The sequence below is a fragment of the Dipodomys merriami genome, unplaced genomic scaffold (assembly GCF_024711535.1).
Source record: "Dipodomys merriami isolate MVZ:Mamm:240054 unplaced genomic scaffold, mDipMer1.0.p SCAF_33, whole genome shotgun sequence".
In the NCBI taxonomy this organism is placed as follows: domain Eukaryota; kingdom Metazoa; phylum Chordata; class Mammalia; order Rodentia; family Heteromyidae; genus Dipodomys; species Dipodomys merriami.
The window spans coordinates 10321663-10341900 of NW_027204826.1; the positions used below are offsets into that span (position 1 = coordinate 10321663).

General features: G+C 46.8%; 1 protein-coding gene and 1 long non-coding RNA gene across 7 annotated transcripts in view; one reads left to right on the forward strand and one right to left on the reverse strand.

Annotated features, from left to right (window-relative positions):
* Tjp1 (tight junction protein 1) overlaps positions 1–11200 on the reverse strand; it is a 188219-nt gene extending 177019 nt beyond the window's left edge. For all 6 annotated transcript variants that reach the window (XM_070043126.1, XM_070043125.1, XM_070043122.1 and 3 more), the window contains exons 1-2: positions 11002–11200; positions 1140–1272 (exon numbers count right to left, since the gene is read on the reverse strand). In XM_070043126.1, the coding sequence (XP_069899227.1) occupies positions 1140–1272; positions 11002–11174 (306 nt within the window). In that variant the 5' untranslated portion in view covers positions 11175–11200. The remainder of the gene's footprint in view (positions 1–1139; positions 1273–11001) is intronic.
* A 350-nt stretch (positions 11201–11550) lies between these two features.
* LOC138842022 (uncharacterized) overlaps positions 11551–20238 on the forward strand; it is a 39287-nt gene continuing 30599 nt past the window's right edge. Inside the window, exon 1 of the long non-coding RNA XR_011376562.1 lies at positions 11551–11765. This is a non-coding gene — a long non-coding RNA (uncharacterized lncRNA). The remainder of the gene's footprint in view (positions 11766–20238) is intronic.

Genomic DNA, 20238 nt, shown 5'->3' on the forward strand with positions numbered 1-20238 from the left:
GAACTAAACCTAAGCCTTTCTATTTTAAGGGTCTTTCTATTTTATTTCAATAGAGTCAAAGAAGGCAATACATTTAGGGGGTATTTTTATAAAGTGTGAAAGTAGTGTTTAATATGCCAAATTTTTCAGTGATTTTTTTTTAATTTTCTGGTAAACATTTTAAGTGTTCTTTTATTTTTAACATTTTTACTCATTTATTTATTTTTATTTTATTTTTGTCAGTTATGGGGGCCTGAACTCTGGGCCTGGGCACTGTCACCTCTTTAGCTCAAGGCTAGTGCTCCACCACTTGAGCCACAGCACCACTTCCGGCTTTTTCTGTTTATGTGGTGCTGAGGAATCGAACCCAGGGCCTCATGCATGCAAGGCAAGCACTCTACCACTGAGCCACCTCCCCAGTCCCAATTGATACCCTTTTGATATCGCTTTTTGAAACAACAGTGGCCAATGGTACTTTTCTAATTCAGAGTTTTTCCGAACACAAGAGAGAGAGATGCGCACAACCTAGCATTCTACACATCCGTTAATCTGACAATGAAACCTATGATACACAGATATGAACACAACTCTTTCAAAGCAAAGACTAGTCCAGTATTTTCCTTTATGGCATTCTCCAATTTCTTTTGGTTGAATAGAGCCTATCCGTGGTAGCATTTCACCCAAAACATGAATGGATTTCCCACACACCCATATGAAAACCAGTCAGATGGCCTGAGAAAAACGGGACTATTTGGTGATCAGTCACTTAGAAGAGAAAGTAGCACCATTAGCTATATTAAAACCCAGACTAGTATTAGAGTAGCTACTCTCTGGGACTGCCCGCAAATCGGATGCTTGACTTAATCAGACCCTTAATTCCCTGCTTCATATAACATCATCTGGGATTGTCAAGGAAATTTTTAATACTCTACACAACTCAATTCAGCATTTGCTATCGAGTCCAAGAAGTGTTTAATCTTCATTTTCCCAGAGAATCTTCATTGCGAACCACGGATTATAATTAAGAAGCCATTCTGTTAGAGGAAACCATTTAAAAATAGATAAATAAGCAAATGCTTACTAGATTTGAATGTAAATAAGCACAGACAAATGTCATATTCCTTGACAGAGGAGCAAAGTGTGAAGGGCCGTCCACTTACAGTGAGCTCACAGAAATCGAAGCTGTCCAGGCTTCTGCTTTTGTGCAGCCTCCCTTTGATCCGGCGTAAGGAGGGCTTCCCCTGGCTGACACTCGAAGTAGCACCGTAAGGGTTTTCAGAGGAAGGCGTTACCCTGCAGGAGGGGAAACAGGTTTGCAGGTGAATACATTTGCCCAGCTTGAGGCGAGGATTTACTCCAGCATGGCTCCAGAAATGCCACATACTCTGTTAAAATTTCTTCTTAAACCAGGTGCGGTGGCTCACGCCTGTAATCCTAGCTACTCAGGAGGGCAGAGAGCTGAAGATCATGGTTCAAAGAAAGACTGAGCAGACAAATAAAAGTCTTTTATCTCCATTGAACCTCCCAAAAGCTGGAGGTGGTACTGTGGCTCAAGTGGCAAAGCATTAGCTTTGTGTACAAAAGCCCAGAGACAGCACCCAGGCCCTGAGTTCAAACCCCAGGACTGGCATGAAAGAAAAAAATAAATCAGGGGCTGGGAAGGTGGCTCAGTGGTAGAGCGCTTGCCTTGCATGCATGAGGCCCTGGGTTCGATTCCTCAGCACCACATAAGCAAAAAGAAAAAAGCTGAAAGTGGCGCTGTGGCTCAAGTGGTAGAGTGCTAGCCTTGAGCTGAAGAGCTGAGGGACAGCGCCCAGGCCCAGAGTTCAGGCCCCACGACAGGACCTCCCCTCCCGCCCCCCAAAAAAAATCAATGCCAAATAGATCAAATTCTTGAAACCAGGAAAACAGAAGGGAGACACTCCAAGATTTGAGCACAGACAACTTTCTAAATAGGATTCCAAATAGCTCAGGAAATAAAAGCAAGCATTGACAAATCGAATTGCATCAAATTAAAAATCTTCTGTGCTTTCGAGGAAACAATTATCAGAGTAAAAAGACTGTACAGACTGCAAAGTCTTTGCTTGCCAGTCATCTGACGAGGGATTAAGATGCAGAATATAGAAAGAACTTAAAAAAATGCAAATACCACCGGGTGCTGGTGGCTCATTTCTATAATCCTTGCTGCTCAGGAAACTGAGATCTGAGGATCGAAGTTCAAAGCCAGCCAGGGCAGAAAAGTCCCCATGAGACCCTTAGTCTCCAATTTACCACTCCCAAACCGGAAGTGATGCTGTGGCACAAGTGGTACAATGCTAGCTACCCTTGAGCACAAAGAGGCTCAAGGACAGCACTCAGGCCCCAAGAACAGGGAGTTCTGTCCCTGAGTGGCCCCAGAAGCCCACGGCCACCAACTCCTGCAGCTTTCTGCCTCCACAGGAGAACCATGTGTGGAGGCTCTGCATCTCCCTCCTCTTCCCCTTCCTGTCAGGCCAGGCCTGTCCGTGCTTCAGGCTCCAGCACTGAGGTTGCAGGGAGCCTGGTCTGAAGGCTGATGTGACCTGCTTTACAGCATGGCTTCCCAGACAGGCCCTCGGCGGCTGATGGTTGGCTCCTTGCCCAGCTATTATTCACACCCAAGTGAACTGTTCTCTACTGAGGGCTTGTTCCCTCTGTGTATGTGTGTGTGCTGCGCTGGCGGAGGACATTAAGGAAAGGTAAACACCAATCCACCCCTATCAATCACGTCACACCTACCCTGGCAAACCTCTGGCAGCCCTTTGGCTGCCAGCCAAGCCCAGACTGCCAAAAGCTTTGACACAGCAGGGTGAAGGCCTTTTAATCCCACAGAAACCTCAGATTTCCAAAACACACACTCAGCAATGTGACACACCTTCGGGCCTCCTGCCTGAGTCCCTCCCAGGTTCTCTTTCTGACCTCCATACCACACTCCCAGAGCAGCATGCCCCACAAGTGCTAAACGTTCATTCTGTCAGGAGCTATGGTTCGCATCGGTTCTGACCACAGCCTCACTTAGCAGACAAACAACCTCCAACTCCAGCTACTTCATCCGCTGCACAATTTCAGCAGAAAAGAACTTCATAACAGCCTAGAATCGGGAGGGAGGGGGGAAATAAACAAATAAACTCGATGGCAAAAAATGAGGCCAGGAATGGTGGTATCTATCTGTGGTCTGAACTACTGGGAAGATAAGAGATCGGGGGAGAAGGGTGGGGGGAGGATCACAGATTGATCGGGGAAGACTGCAGTCCAAAACCAGCACAGGTAAATAGTACGGAGCCTACCTGAAAATAACTAAAAGCAGAAAAGGACCTGGGGACATGGTTCAAATGCTGGAGTACTTGGCTAGCAAAGGTGAGACCCTGTGTTTAAATCCAGTACCACGATCTGTGTGCGTGTGGTGGTGGTAGGGAGGGGGGGAAATTAAGAAGTTATATAAGAACAAAATTCTCTACAAAGAAATAGCTGATGATCCTTCTACTAGGTGCTAACTTAGCACATCTGTGATTGATAGCCACAGCCCACGAGAGGCACTGCTAACACGTAACTGCAAAGCACCCTCCCCCAAATGCTGGTTCCCATCCACAGTGTGAGAACAGGAGCCTTGGGAAATGGCTAACACGGCAAAAGAGGCCAGGCCGTGGTGGCTCATGACTGTAATCCCAGCTGCTCAGGTTGTGGAGATCAGAAAGATCACTGTTGCCAGTTAACCCGGGCAGAAAGTTAGCAAGACCCTTCCCCTACCCGTCTCAGCTAACAAGCCAGGCCTGGTGGTATTTACCTGTGGCCCCAGCTATAAGGGCCGCATGATAGTAGGTAGGATCATGGTCCACAGCTGGCCTAGAACAGTAATGTCTGTCTCTGAAAATAACTAAAAGCAAGAAAGGACTGGGGGGGGGGGGGTCAAGTCGTAGAGCACCAGCTTAGCAAGTGCAAGGCCCTGAGTTCAAACCATAGTACTACCCAAACAAAAAATCCACAAGAGGGCTGGGAAGGTGGCTCAGTGGTAGAGCGCTTGCCTTGCATGCCTGAGGTCCTGGGTTCGATTCCTCAGCACCACATAAGCAAAAAGAAAAAAGCTGGAAGTGGCGCTGTGGCTCAAGTGGTAGAGTGCTAGCCTTGGGCTGAAGAGCTGAGGGACAGCGCCCAGGCCCAGAGTTCAGGCCCCATGACTGGACCCCCCCAAAAAAAATCCACAAGAATAAACCCCACAGCCTGGATGTGGAGGTTAGAGCCCTTCTCAGCCGGCAGGAGGACCTCAGTACACACAAGTGGGCCACAGCCCACCTTCCGGAGAAACACCATCCTAACAGGGTCCTTGGTTGGTTAGTGTGTGCTTATTTTCATCAGGTCTCTTTTCCTAGATTGTCATCTTCCTGCTCGATTGTCCTTTTAACCCCAACAACTGGTATCTGTAAGCCGGCGTCTGACTCTGGGTAAGCCAATGACCTCATTTCTAAAAGTGGGAAGAGTATGGCACCCGCCTCCCAGGGGAGCTGGGAAAGTATGGCACCCCTCACCCGGGGAGCTGGGAGATTATGGTACCTACCTCCCAGGGGAGCTGGGGAAACATGGCACCTGCCCCTATCAGGGAAGCTGGGAAAGTATGACATCCCTCGCCCCAGGAGCTGGGAGAGCATGGCACCTACTTCCCAGGGGAGCTTGGAGAATATGGTACCCAGCTCCCCCGGGTGTCAGGGGGAAGAGTGGAGGTATGGCCTCCGGCCCCCAGGGGAGCTGGAAAGAAGACAGGATGCTCACTCATACTTCTACAGGGTCTGCAGGTAACAGCTCCGCTGTCCTGACTATGGAAATGTGGACATAGCCTTCCACATGCACCAGATCTCACAGGCAGGAAAGCACTCTGAGATGCTTAAAGGGAATGCAATGGCAACTTTCCACCTGAGATCAGGACCCACTATCCTAAGGGCACGCAGGGCACAACTAAGGCGGCTGGCCACACACATACACACACACACACACACACACACACACACACACACACACACACACACAAATTATTCTGAAAAGGTTTTCCACCTTTTGTTTTTTGCATAAAAATACATAGGATGCCAGGTACCAGTGGCTCACGCCTTTAATCCTAGCTACTGAGGAGGCTGAGATCTGAGGATTGAGGTTGGAAGCTAGCCACGCCAGGAAAGTCCGTGAGACTCTTATCTCCAGTAAACCACCAGAAAACTGGAAGTGGCACTGTGGTTCAAGTGGTAGAGTGCTAGGTTTGAGCTGAATTGCTGAGGGACAGCGCCCAGGCCCAGAGTTCAAGCTTCCTGACCACAACCCCCCCCCCCAAAAAAGGATAGGAGTATAATGATTGCCAGGGCCTCACCCAGGGCAGGATGAATGTCACCTCACTTAGAAAAAGGAGCCGGGATGATGGAAGGTGATTTAGTGAAAGTTCTTTTTTCCTTCTTTCTTTTTCTTTTGTGTCAGTAATGAGGCTTGAACTCTGGGCCTGGGTACTGTCTCTCAGCTCTTCAGCTCAAGGCGAGTGCTCTACTACTTGAGCCACAGCGCCACCTCTGGTTTTCTGGTGGTTAATTGAAGATAAAGAGTCTTACGGACTTTCTTGCCTGGGGTGGCTTTGAACCGAGATCCTCAGATCTCAGCCTCCTGTGTAGCTAAAGATTATAGGTGTGAGCTACCGACGCCCAGCTAGTGAAAGTTCCTAACATGAGATCATCCTAGATTATGGAAGGGGTCGGGGCTTAATCCAATGCCCAGTGCCCCATAAGAGACAGAGAGAAGATGAGGGTCACAATATCCTTGTGAAGCTAGAGGCAAAGGCTGGACTGGGAGACTTCCTTTGTGGGGCCACAAAGAAAGCTTGGAGCCATGGAAAGCAAGACAGACACAGAAGGACACAGCCACCCGGGGAGCATGGCCCTTCCCACAGAACCCTGGAAAAGGAAGTGCTGTTGTTTTAAGGTTGCTATTGCTGATGGTCCTGGCAGCCCTGGGAAATACAGTGTCCTGCTGGCCTCTCTCTGCCTCCCAAGGAAGACAGCAGGCTGCACCCGCTTATACCTGCCATCATCCTAAGTATTTGTGCTAAACCACTGTGTGTGTGTCTGTGTGTAGGTGTGTGTGTCTCTGTGTGTGAGACAATTACCTGAGAGGGGAAAATTCAAAAGGAGGAAAGAGCCAGGTGCTGGTAGCTCATGCCTGTCATCCTAGCTGCTCAGGAGGCTGAGATCTGAGGATCACAATTCAAAGCCAGCCTGGGCAGGAAAGACCATGAGACTCTCATCTCCAAGGAACCACCAGAAAACCAGAAGTAGAGCTGTGGCTCAAAGTGGTAGGGCACAGGCCTTACGTAGAAAAGCTCAGGGACAGTGCCTAGAACCTGAGTTCAAGCCCCATGACTGACCAAAAAACAAAACAAACGCAGAGTTTCCCTTGGCATCTGCATGCAAGTTTTCATATATTCAGTTTTTAGAGAACAAGCTCACATTTAGGAAATGGGCAGACCTGGGGATTCTTCAAGTCTCACAGCGGTGGCTGGTATCCGCTCTGGGGCCCCATCCACCATTCTAGAGATAGGACTACAAACTCTTGCCTTCTAACCATGTACCTAACAATGCCTGTGCTGCAAATTCACCACATGCAATTACTGCAACAAAACAAAATGTTATCTAGAAAAAAAAAAAAAACTTCTGGAGGAAATAAGATAAACAAATCAGGCAGGATGAAATTCTACAAACTTAAAAAAAGACTATACACCTGCATTGAAAAGTACGCCTCACATCCACAGTGCCTGCATAGCATCTTCTTTGCTTTGCCATTGAAGAAACTCAATCAAGAACCTCTGCAAATCAGCACGGAGCACAAACTCTGGCACATGCACCTAAGATGATGGAGAACTTTACACACAATCTACCAGTCATTCAGAGACCATTCCTTTTAAAATAGACTTTAGCCAGGCACCAGTGGCTCATGCCTGTAATCCTACCTATGCAGGAGATTAGAGGATCAAAGTTTGAAACTAGCCCAAGTAGGAAAGTCTGTGAAACTCTGATCTGCATTTAACCACCAAAAAGCCAGAAGTGGAGCTGTGGCTCAAATGGCAGAGTATCACCCTTGCACACAAAAGATTTGGACAGCTTCCTAGCCCTGAGCAGAAGAAAAAAAAAAAAGAATGGAAAAAAAAGAGAGATTTTATTTCTGGCTCCAATCACTGTCTGCCTCTCCGGTGAATTGCTACAACAGAAACATTACCTAGATTTTATTTACTTAGGTCCTCTCTTTGCAAATTCTACATTTGGGGGATGTGTTTTTCAGAAGCAGCACTCCAATAATGAAAAAGAATAAGCCTGGTCTCTTAACTTTACGATCACGTGCAGCTAATATTCATGCCTAAGAATGCCTCAAATATTATTCCCATATCTTTTTATATTGAGCATCAAGAAAATAGATTTCCACAACATTCTTTCCCAGCAATGAATTAAAAATTCATTTAGCAGGGCACCAGTGGCTCATACCTATCATCTTAAATACTCAGGAGGCTTAGGTCAGGAGGATCAAAGTTTGATGCTTGCTAGGACAGAAAAGTCCTTAAGACTCCATCTCTATACTCAACCAGCAAAAAGCCAAGCTAGAGGATGGCTCAAGTGGTAGAGGACCAGCTGACCAAGCAAGCCAGTGAGCTTGAAGCCCTTGAGTTCAAGCCCTGGTACTAGAGGGGAATTTTCATTTATTTGCTTATTCAAATAGCATTTATTGAGATGTTAGTTTGTACCAGCTAGCATTTACAGATTTAGCAAGGAACTAAAGAAACAAATGCTCCCCCTTCAGAGCTTATGTTTCAACAGAGGAATCATATGAATGGAACAGAAATATATGTGTGTTAAATACTGATACACTGCTAGACACACAGGAGAGCGAGAGGGCAGGGTAAGACTGCAGGTGTGGACAGCTCCCCCTCATTCACCTATCAGGTTGAGACTTGATCTTCAAATGTTACTTTTTTCTTGCTTTACAAGGACCTATTCTTTTTCAATTGGAGACCAAAGTGTCAGTATGGATCCCAGGCTGGCCTCGAACTCATGATCTTTCTGCTCCAGCTTCCCAACTGTAGGATTACAGGTGTGCACCACTACTTCTGTCTTAAGAGTGACCCATTCCTCATTTATTTGCTGAACATCTTCCACAGGTATTCCTTTAATCTTCCTTTTTTTTTTTTTTTTTGGTGGTGCTGGGATCGAGTCCAGAGTCTTGAATATGCTCCGCCACTGAGTTACACCTCCAGCTACGGTCTCTGCCCCAGGGACATTAAATTCATCCCCAGCTGACTGTGACAACTCCAGTGTTCTGAATGTTTGTTGTCCCTTGCTGTTCATCATATTAAAATTCCTTGGCCAGGAGTAATGGTTCAAGCCTGTACTCCTAGCTACTTGGGAGGCTGAGATCTGAGGATCATGGTTTGAAACTAGCTGGGCAGGAAACTCTGTGAGACTCTTATCTCCAATAAATGACTCAAAAACAGCAGGAAGTGGCTGTGTGGTTCAGGTTGCAGAGTGCTCACCTTGAGCAAAAGAAGCTCAGGGATAGCGCCCAGGCCCAGAGTTCAAGCCCCAAAACTGCACAAAAAAAGAAAGAGGGTTGGTGGTTTTGAAGCCAGCTTGGGGGATGGATGAGAGGCGAGAAGTTCTTGAGATGCAACCAATGGTGTCTGGGCCCAGTAGTGACACCTGTTATCCCAGCTACAGGGGAAGCAAGGTAGGAGATCACAGCTCGGTCCTGCCAGGCATAAAAATGAGCCCCTACCCTGAAAGTAAGCAATGCAAAAAAGATAATGGAAGTGTGGCTCATGTGGTGGAATGCCTGCTCAAGCAACCACAAGACCTTTAAATTCAACCCCTGGTGCTTCCAGAACACAAATTAAAATACCTTTTGCAGAATGAATTTGTTTTTTTAATAAATAGGGCAATTTACTCAGCTAAGAAGTTGATAAGATTCAGAGCTGGTCAGTGTCTACCTACCACTCCAAGGTAGATACTAAGATTTTCATCTTTTTTTTTGGGGGGGGGGTCGGTCATAGGGCTGGAACTCTAGGTCTTGGTGCTGTCCTTGAGCTCTTCAGCTCAAGGCTAGCACTCTACCGCTTTAAACCACAGCGCCACATCTGGTAGTTTTCTGGTAGTTCATTGCAGATAAGAGTCTCAGGGACTTTCTTGCCCAGGCAATCCTCAGATCTCAGTCTCCTGAGCAGCTAGGAATACAGGTGTGAGACACTGGTGCCCTGCCTAAGATTTTCATCTTACAAATATTCCCCAGGGACTCGCTGAATACCACAAAGTACTCAGCATGGCTGAAATTTGAAATTCGCTGTCCAGTTTAACCACTACTGGGAGTGTGTGTATGTACTAGGACTTGAACTTGGGTCAGGGCTCTGTCCTTCAGCTTTTTTGCTCAAGGCTGCTGCTCTTAACACTTGAGCTACACCTCCACTTCCAGTTTTTTTTTTTGGTTGTTAACTGGAGAAAAAAGTCTCACTTGCCTGGGCTGGCTGTGAACCAAGATCCTTCAGATCTCAGCCTCCTGAGTAGCTAGGATTATAGGTGTGAGCCACGGGCTGATCTATTTGAGTCATTCTTTCAATTTTTTTTAATAGTAGAAATTACTTTCCCCAAATACTTAAAAGTGGCATGACTTCCTTTCCTACAACTTCGGAACCAAATTAGCTTCTTTTCGATGGACCTGCATGAAATCTTTATGGACTATCCTGACTATTCGTTTTAAAAATTAAAATGAGCACTATCACGACTTCTCAATTACTTCTTTGAGGGTAGAAGCTTACACCTCAGTCTCAAGCCAGTGGAATCCATAAGGCACACTTTGATCTTGGCCATGCCAGGTCTATAACTGGATAATCGAGCCCAGGCGCCATTTCCACGTCAGGAAGCACTTTGCACGCACAGCCACACTTCACGCAGGTGAAACCATGAGCCTCCAGAAGGCTGGGCCAACCCACAATTTACTCTTCTTCCAAGGCGTGAGGACACACACCTCCCAAGAGCCCCACGGCGGATGGACTTGAAGAAATCACACAGGCAAGAGACCAGACAGACTGGCCGACAGACAGGATAGATAAGATAGACAGACAGATAGGTGGACTGATAGATATGGACAGAAGATACAGAAGCTAAGCAGACAGATAAATAATATAGACTGAAGATAGACAGATATAGACAGATACATAGATACTTAGCTACATAGATATACTGACAATAGATAGACTGATTGACTGGAGAGACAGGTAGATATGGACAGTAGATAGAGAAGGAGGGCAGACAGATAAACATAGAGGGAAGACAGATTTAGACAGAAGATATAGACAGATACATAAATGCACAGATATACCGATAATGGATGAGATAGATAGATAGATAGATAGATAGATAGATAGATAGATAGATAGATAGATAGACAGACAGACAGACAGGCACAAATTGACTTGCACAGGACACACAGGACTTGCACAGGAGACACAGATTGACTTGCACGGACAGAAAATAGAGAAGACAGGCAGACACAGAAATATAGACAGAAGATAGACATAGACAAGATAGCAGATAGAGAGATACATAGATACTTAGATTCATAGGTACGTGGATAGTAGATGATAGACAGACCGATGGACGGACAGAATACCAGGTGCATTTGTAATGCCTGTCTGGCTCTGGCTCGGGCATCAGCTGCGATGATCCCCCGCAGTGGTGGGCACGCGGGTCTCGGATTCCCACCGCCCCCCCCCCCCCACCTGGAGCTCGCGGCGCAGCTCCGCACCCGCCCACCGGGCCCCAGCCCCGCGCCCCGCATCCCGCCGCCTGCGGCGGTGCGCTCGCCCGCTCGCCCGCCCGCTTCCAGCTGGCGTCCTGGTTGCGGCGCCCGCCCGCCCGCCCGGAGCCGCGTCCTGGATGCGGCGCCCGCGCGCCCCGCACCCCGCGCCCCGCAGCCCGGGCCCGGCCCCGCCGCCCTCACCACAGCTTCCTCTTGAGCGGCAGCAGGCTGCCGCGGTTGGACGGGGTGACGCCGATGGCCATCTGCAGCACCGTCAGGTATTTCTGGTACTTCATCTTGTCCCCGCTCCGCTCGCGGGCAGGGCCCCGCCGCCGCCGCCGCCGCCGCAGGCACAGCCCCTCCAGGCGCCGCATAGATCAGCTCTGGGCCATGCGCCGCCGCGGGCGCCGCTGCTGCTCCCGCCGCCGCCGCCGCCGCCACCGCCGCCGCCGTGCGTGGCCCGGGCTCCCGCTCCCGCTCCCGCCGCCGTGCGTGCCGGCCGCTCCCGCTCCCGCCGCCGCCGCCGCCGCCGCTGCCGCCGTGCGTGGGCCGCGCCGCGCCTGCGTGGGTCCCGCGCGCGCCCGGGCCCGGCTTCCCTCTCCCCGCCCCGCCCTCGGCCCCGCGTGCCTCAGTTTCTCCCGTGGCGGCGGGAGCTCATTGGCAGTCATTTATACCCTCCCCGCCCCCCCGAGAGAACCCAGGATGGTCTCCCCTCCCTCCCCCTCCTCCCCCTCCCGCTCCCCGGAATGATGTCTTCTTGGCGTTGGCTGTCACCGAGCGGGTCGCGGCTACCGGCTTCTCCCTGCGTGCGTGCAGCCGGGGCTGCGTGAGGTCCCGCGCCCACGTGACGCCTTCGCGCGGCGGCAAGTGTTCCCCACGTGGTGCGGGAGACCGAGCCGGGCGGAATCACCTCCGCACTCCACGGGGCAAGTGAGCGCGCGCGGTGACCTCTGAAACGTGCGTGGGTACGGTAAACACTCCCTCCCCGTCCTCCCCCTCCCTGTCCTCCTCCCCCTCCTCCTCCCCCTCCTCCTCCTCCTCCTCCTCCTCCTCCTCCTCCCCCCTCCCCCTCCCCTCCCCCTCCTCCCCTCTCATTATTACTATTATTATTGTTGTTGTTATTAATATTATTTTGTCTCTACTGGTTTTGTACAACCCAGAGCCTTATGCTTCTTCCTGGGCAGGCACCCTGCTCCTTCGCCAAGATCTCTTTTTGCTTTAGGAGTGTGTGTGTGTGTGTGTGTGTGTGTGTGTGTGTGTGTGTGTGTGTGTGTGTGTGTGTGTGTGTGTACTGGGCTTGAACTCAAGGCTGGACACTCTGCCACTGGAGCCACACCTCCAGTTCTGACTTCTTGCTGGTTAATTGGAAATAAGAGTCTCATGGATTTGTCTGCTGGGGCTGGCTTAGAACCGTGATCCTCAGATTCCAGCCTCCTGAAGAGCTACTGGCTGATAGGCATGAACTACACATACCTAGCTACTTTAGTTCTCCTTCTTCTTATTTTCTAGATAGGGACTTGAGCTGACTTTGTGCTAGGGGCCAGTGCCCAGACTCCATGCTCCTACCTCCGTCTCCACAAGAGGCAGGGTTGCAGGGTTGTACCATGGTACAACAGAACTCGGCAGATAGTTATCCAGTCATAGGAACAAGGAAAAGAAAATGGAGAAACCAATGCATTCCTACACTGTAATCCCAGACACTGAGTATTAAAATGTCCTGTATCTGTGTTAAATACTAGCATGAGTAACTCTTCTAGTATATAACATGTTCAGTAACTATGTTATATACCTGTCTTTTCTCTGCCTTGCCAGGACTGCATGTTTGGATTACTCAAACATTCTCTACTCATGACATTGCAACTGCTAATGTCACATGGTATCTCTGGTCATTTATTTATTTGTTTAGTGCCAGCACTGGGGCTTGAACTCTGGGCTTCCTGCTCTCGCTTGGCTTCCTCCCCAAGAGAACTTGGGAACTTGAACTACACTCGAGCAACACCTCCACTTCCAGTTTTTTTGCTAGCTGACTGGAGATAAGAGTCTCAGAGACTTTCTCCTGCCTGGGCTAGTTGTCAAATGGCAATCTTCAAATCTCCGCCTCCTGAGTAGCTAGGATTATGGGCGTCAGCTAGTCCCTAGCCTGTCAAGTCTTTTCATATTATTTTATGTCCCATTTTTGGTGTCATAACTATCTACCTCACTTCATTTTGCAGTCAGTAAGTTCTGCTGATTTCATATGGAGTCCCCACCAAGCCACGTTGCCATGGTTACCTATTTTCACCATTTACATTCCATCAAACCTCACCTGAATTCCACAAAAACTAGAGTGCCAGCCTTATATACAAGATAGAAAAAAAGCTAAGGGACAGCATCCAGGCTCTGGGGACTGCCCAGCACCCCAACCAGCACAAATTCTTTCACTAGTTTTTGTAATAACATATCTCAACTGGCAGGAATATATGTCAATATACTTGAAGACAATCCAGTTTGAAAGGCAGAAAGAAAAATAAAGCAAAATGAACAAAGTCCTCAGAAACCTCTGAGGGCCACAAAGCACAGCAAGATACACCAAGAGCCCCAAACAGAGAGGGGAGAAGCAAGGGAAACAATAGTTAAAGGAATAATGACAATAACAACTAGAGACTCATACGTTATATAAAAAATCATTTTCTGTTTGTTCAAGGAACTCATTATACATGGAATAAACTAAAAGCTGTCCACCCTTACATAAGCAATAAACAGACAGAACCCCCAAACACACAAAAGGATCCATCAGAAGTCCACTCCTTGTCAATTAGCACAGACATCTATTTCCTTAAATGATACCTACTATTTATAAATAAAATAAGAAGTTGTTCTTCTCTGTATTATTCAACTAGGCACAAGCAAACTGCACTAAGCCTTTCCCCAGAAGAGAAGGCAAAGTCCTTGAATAACATTCACACCTTTTCTTTCTTTTCTTTTTTTTTTGTTGGTTGTGGGGCTTGAACTCAGGGCCTGGGTGCTGTCCTTCAGCTCTTCAGCACAAGGCGAGTACTTCTACCACTTGAACCACAGCACTACTTCCAGTTTTCTGGTGGTTTAATGGAGATGAGTCTAATGGACTTTCCACCCAGATTGGCTTTGAACGTGATCCTCAAATCTCAGCATCCTGAGTGGCTAGGATTATAGGTGTGAGCCACCAGCACCCGGCTACACCTTTCCTTTTCTAACCTGTGAGTTAAATAGTATGGTGTGCACAGTTCTTATATGCTATGATAAAACATCAATATTGCATGTCATGAGATAAGGGAATAAGAAAGGGGATAAAGCACATGTTATGCAAAGGTGTTCATAGAATGCAAACAACAACAGATGCTGATGAGGTTTCAGGCATGGGGTAGCCCTCTTACACTGTTGGTGGGAATGTAAACTAGTGCAGCCATTATGGAAATCAGTTTGAAGATTCCTTTTTTAAAAAAGCCCAGCTTCAGTGGCTCATACCTGTATTCCTAGCTACTCAGGCAGCTGAGATCTGAGGATTGTAGTTCAAAGCCAGCCCAGGCAGTCCATGAGACTCTTATCTCCAATAAACAGAAAAGGCCAGAAATGTGCTGTGATTCAAATGGTATAGTGTTAGCCTGGAGCAAAAAGCAGCTCAGGTACAGCACCCAGGCCCTGAGTTCAAGCCCTACCCATGACTGCTCCTCCCTCCCCCCCCCAAAAAAAAACCCAAAACAGTTCTTTCCACTATTTTGGCAAGGGCAACAGCTTCCAATCTGAATGTTCCCATCCTTTCCAGATTCTTATGTGGCTCTTCTAATCCCTAAGCAGCTGCATTAGGACATGGAGCCTTCTGAAAGGTGATTGATTCAGTCAGAACTTTCCTGAATGAGATGAGTGGCCTCAGAAAATAGATCCCAAGGGTTCTTTGAATTACCACGGGATGAGGCTTCAATGAGAAAATGTTTTCTCTGAATCAGTAGTGGGGCCTCCTCCAACATGGAATCTGTCATTGCCTTGATCTTGGGACTTCTCAGTGTGAGAATTGTGAGAAAGAAATTTCTGGTATTCACAAGTCAGCAGTTCATGGTATTTTGTGATGGTAGCCAAATAGACAGATACTGGGGAACATGGTAAAACCAGTAGGCCCAAGGCCACACTTGCATGCTCAGGAGCAGATGCAGGGGCTGAGAACAATATGTGGGTCCCTAGAGAGTTGATTTGCCAGATTGAGTGCTTTGTGAGCCTCCTGGAAGGACAATCCATATCTAGACCAAGTGCCCATTCCTCTAGGACACAACACTGCTCTGTGTGTGTGTGTGTGTGTGTGTGTGTGTGTGTGTGTGTGTGCGTGAGCATGTTTGTTCTGGTCATGGGGTTTGAATTCAGGGCCTGGGCACTGTCAAAGCTTTTGTGTTCAGGGCTAGTGTTCTACCACTTTGAGTCACAACTCTACTTCTGGCTTTTTGGTGGTTCATTGGAGATAAGAGTCTTGCATGCTTTTTTCCCTAGGTTGGATTTGAACCAGGATCTTCAAATCTCAGCCTCCTGAGTAGCTAGGATTACAGGCAGGAGCCACTGGCACCCAGCCTCTTTGTCTTTCTGAGCCTGAGTATTTCACTTAACATAATTTTTCCCAGGTCCATCATTTCCCTGCCAATGACATAACATTATTCTTCCTGACCAATGAGTAGAATTCTGTTCTATATATTCTTTTTTTTTTTTTTTGGGTCCGGTCGTGGGGCCTGTACTCTGGGCCTGGGTGCTGTCCCTCAGCTCTTCAGCTCCAGGCTAGCGCTCTACCACTTGAGCCACAGTGCCATTTCCGGCTGTTTTTTTCTTTTTGCTTATGTGGTGCTGAGGAATCGAACCCAGGGCCTCATGCATGCAAGGCAAGCACTGTACCACTGAGCCACCTTCCCAGACCCCGTTCTATATATTCTTGACCCACTCATCCGTTATAGGGCCTCTGGTTTGTTTCCATAACCCAGCTTTGGTGGATTGTACAGCCATAAAGAGTGGCTCTGCAAGTGTCCTTACTGTATCCTGACTTGTAATCTTTTGGATAAACACCCAAGAGTGGCATTGCTGAGTCTCCCAGGGGAGTTCTATGCTTATTTACGCCTTTCCTATCTGCTCAGGACCAATCTCACAGCTCCCATATCCATTTGGTGGTGAAGGACAGCAGGACATGTCTGTCTTTGTGATTTGGTAGGTCAGAAATACCTAGTTCCTGACTGACAGCTTAGGTCATACAGTAACCCGACGGCTCCTAGTTAAGTGCTCAATCTACTAAGGCCCCAGTGACAAGCCGAAATTTATTCCTCAAAAGGAGAGCAGTTATCTACAGGGGATGTCAGGGCTTTGCTCCAAAATTTTAGTTATGCTTCAGTTTGCCCACTAGGGCCTGCCAAGAGCTCCAACTGGCATCTTTATCTGCCACTGATACTTTGGGTACCATGGCATCTGCTGGATCGTGTGTCTCCTGGCCCAGCAGCTTGCAAGACAGCCTGAAGGCTTCTTAGCGCTTTCTCCTCTTCTGGTCCCCATTCAAAACTAGAGCTTCTTACATTGCATGGTAAGTAGGATGGAATAGCACATTCCACTAGGGCTTATGTCTCTTTTATGGTTATAGGCCAGACTTCACCTCAGAAGAGCTGTCACAATATGTTCAATGTTCAACCCACAGAAACCAGATATTTTACTTAGATAGAAGATCTTCAATTTAAAAAAAAATTTTGGGGGGTTGGTCGTGGGGCTTGAACTCAGGGCCTGGGCTGAGCTTTTTCTGCTCAAGGCTAGGGTTCTACCACTTTGAGCTACTATGCCACTTCTGGTTTTCTGGTGGTTCATTGGAGATAAGAGTCTTATGGTCTTTCCTGCCCAGGCTGGCTTCAAACCGATTCTCATATCTCAGCCTTCTCAGTAGCCAGGATTATAGGTGTGAACCACCAGCACCCACCTTGATTTTAATTTTTAATTGCTTGTGGGTGTGTCGGTTCTGGGATTTGAACTCAGGGCCTGGGTGCTGTTCCTGAGCTTTTTTGCTCAAGACTGATGTGCTACCACTTTAGCCACAGCTCTACTTCAATTTTTTGGTGATTAATCAGAGATAAGCATCTCACAGACTTTCTTTCCTGAGCTGGCTTTGAACTACAATCCTCAGATCTCAGCCTCTTAAGTAGCAAAGATTTCAGGTGTGAGCCACCAGCACTTCTGTCTGATTTTAGTATTTATTTACCACACACAGATGTGCAAACATCTCATCAATAAGTCTAAGGACATTGGTATTTCTTACTCACTGGGTCCCATGAACAGAATGTCTTCAAAGATAGGATCTTTGAACCCACCATTGCTGTCCTAATTCTGTGCTCAGCTTCATGTTTATTAAATGTTCATCTTAGGAATGAATTTGTCTTTCATTTATTATGTAATGGAAATATACAGTTTTAGTATCCACGAGGAATTTGTGTTGGTGCTACTAATGGAAAATGTATTATGGTGGCTTAACAAATGAAAAGCATTTTTTGTGTTTGTTTTGTTTGTTTTGTTGGCCATGGGGCTTGAACTCTGGGCCTGGGCACCATCCCTCAGCTCTTCAGCATAGGCTAGTGCTCTACCTCTTGAACCACAGTGCCACTTTTGGTTTTCTAGTGGTTTAGTGGAGATAAGAGTCTCACGGATATTCCTGCTGGGGCTGGCTTTGAACAGTGATCCTCAGATCTCAGCCTCTTGAGTAGCTAGGATTATAGGCATGAACCACCGGCACCTGGCTTGAGTTTTTGTTTGTTTGTTTGTTTGTTTTTAATGTGAGAAATATTAGTTTGTCAGACTAGGATTAGTCAAGTGGCTTCACAAAATCATGAAGCTCTGTTTTTGCCTCTATTTAGCCTATTGCTTCTGTTCCTCAAGATCATACAATGGCTGCCAGAGCTTCAGCTGCTCAATCTTCAATTTAGAAGAATAGAAAGGAAAAGGCAAGCGGCAGACAGACTCATCTCGCCAGGAAGTCAGTTCAGCTTTAAAGAGAGCTGCAAGAAATACCAAGCAAAAAACTTTTATTTAAATTTTCATTGAGCTGAACCGCAAAGGAAGCTGGGAAGGAAAGTTTAGCTTGACACACTTTTCCTTGAACAAAAAACATGAATAATGTTTCTGTGAAAAAAAAGGAAAAAGGAAACTAGGTGCACAGCCTACAAATGTTTTCCATAAAGGATTGTAAGCATTTGTCAGTATTATCCGTATTTCTATGTGTTAATGTGTTTCTTCCAGGATTGAAAAAATACTCTCTTCAAAGTCTATAAGTCAATTATGGAAATGGACTCAGATTCCAGCCTTCATATCTTGGGATAGTAACGTAATTCATACAGTCAGCTTCACATACCCCCTACCCACACCCTACAACCAATGAGCATGGTTGCTTTATCCTTTATCTCTCAGTGGTAGGACACCATCTGGTGTTTTCTGCATTTGACCCAGAGCCATGCCTGGCATCATCAGAGAAATCAAGAGGTGAGAAGGGACAGGGTCGGGCCTGGGTTAGTGGGACAAATTCTTTGTGATCACATTTGCTCCCCCCATCAACAAAGTATCCACTGTTGGATCTTGGTAGAATTCTATGATGCTATTCATCCATAATTGGGAGCTCAGAATGGTGTGGCTGGTGTCAGACTGCTGCTTGTGACTGGCACAAGGTACTGACTTGCTCAAGACAACACAAGAGGGAGTTAAAGACACAGAGGTGTCTTGGAGGTGTGGCTCAGTTGGTAGAGTGCCAGCCAATGAGCGGAAGCATCAGGTACTGAGTTTGAGTCCCAAAAGCAAAAAAATAAGAAAAAGAAAGAAAAAGAGACACATCCTGTGTGCTTATTCTTAACATAGCTTTCCACAAATGTTGAATTCCTCCTGGATGACGGAAGTCCTGGTGACTAAAGAGAATCCATTTTAGTCTATTGGATCATCAGGTAATTGTTGAGCATGCCCAGTTGGTTAGAAGTTTTTAACTGTAGGCATTTCAGAAATAATGATATGTGGAAAGGCTAAAATGAACATCAGGAAGCCAGATGAAAAATGGAAAGTCAACTGCCAAAGTCTGATAATCTCAGAAAGCCTCGCATGACTCCTCAACTTGGATACTTTTTATTTTGATCCTCAGGTCTCAGCCTCCTGAGTAGCTATGGTTTCAGGTATGCACCACCAGAGCCTGGTTAGCCTGGATATTTTATAATTCTTCTTTTAGCTACACCAAATTAGATTCAAAATTCTGACAAGACTCACGCTCAGATTGTTAATGTAGAATTTTTGACTTGTACAAATTAGATAATCTTAATGAGTTAGATAAGCTTTAAAAACAAACAAAGAAATAGAGGGTACTGGGGGTATGGTAGAAGGTGTAACCAAAAATGCAAAGTTTGGGGCTGGGAATGTGGCTTGGTGGTAGAGTGCTTGCCTAGCACGCATGAGGCTCTGGGTTTGATTCCTCAGTAACAGATACACAGAAAAAGGCAGAAGTGGTGCTGTGTCTCAAGTGGTAGAGTGCTAGCTTTGAGCAAAAGAAGCTCAGGGGACAGTACTCAGGTCTTGAGTTCAAGCCCCAGGACTGAGAAAGAAAAAGAAAAAAGCAAGGTTTGAACTCCATCCCTGCATTGAAAGAAAAAAAAATTAAGTTTATAAAAGTTAAAAAAAGCAATAAAACAATTCTCTTAACATTGATATAAGGAATGAATGGTCACCTGCTGTAGATACAATAAAAAAAGAAGTCCAATTACAGCTAAGTGGCTCAAATTTCCATGAGAGAATATTTTCATCTTCTGCGTAGGAAATTACACAATACTGACAGGAAATGAACTTTAACGGCAAGTCTTGGGCTGGTCACTGGTGATTTACACCTATAATCTTTGCTACTCAGGAGGCTAAGATATGAGTATTGAGGTTCAAAGCCAGCCCAGGCAAGAAAGGCTATGAGACTCTTACCTTCAATTAACCAGCAAAAAGGTAGAAGTGAAACTGTGGCTCAAGTGGTAGAGTACCATCCTTGAGCACAAAAGCTAATGGAAAGTGCCCAGGCCTTGAGTTCAAACCCCAGTACTGGTGGGCAGGTGGGTGGGCAGGCAAGGGCGTGCGCGCGCACGCACGCACGCACGCACACACACACACACACACACACACACACACACACACACACACGCAAGACCTAGAAAGTTTTCACTGATTCAAGAGTAGTTCATTTTGAGGAAAAAGCAGTCTCTGGATTATCAGAAACTGAAATTGGAATAATTTCAATGAATGAATGCATATGTTTGAAAGTCATACACTTGTCAACTGCTGATGCCAGAGCAGACAAAGGTGCCCAAAAGATGTCCAGCCCAGATCTGCTGTGATCTTGTGCCCAGGGCCCTCCTAGCTGTTTCATTTAGAGATCATGTCACTGTCTTTTGCTTTTGACCTTGTAAGATC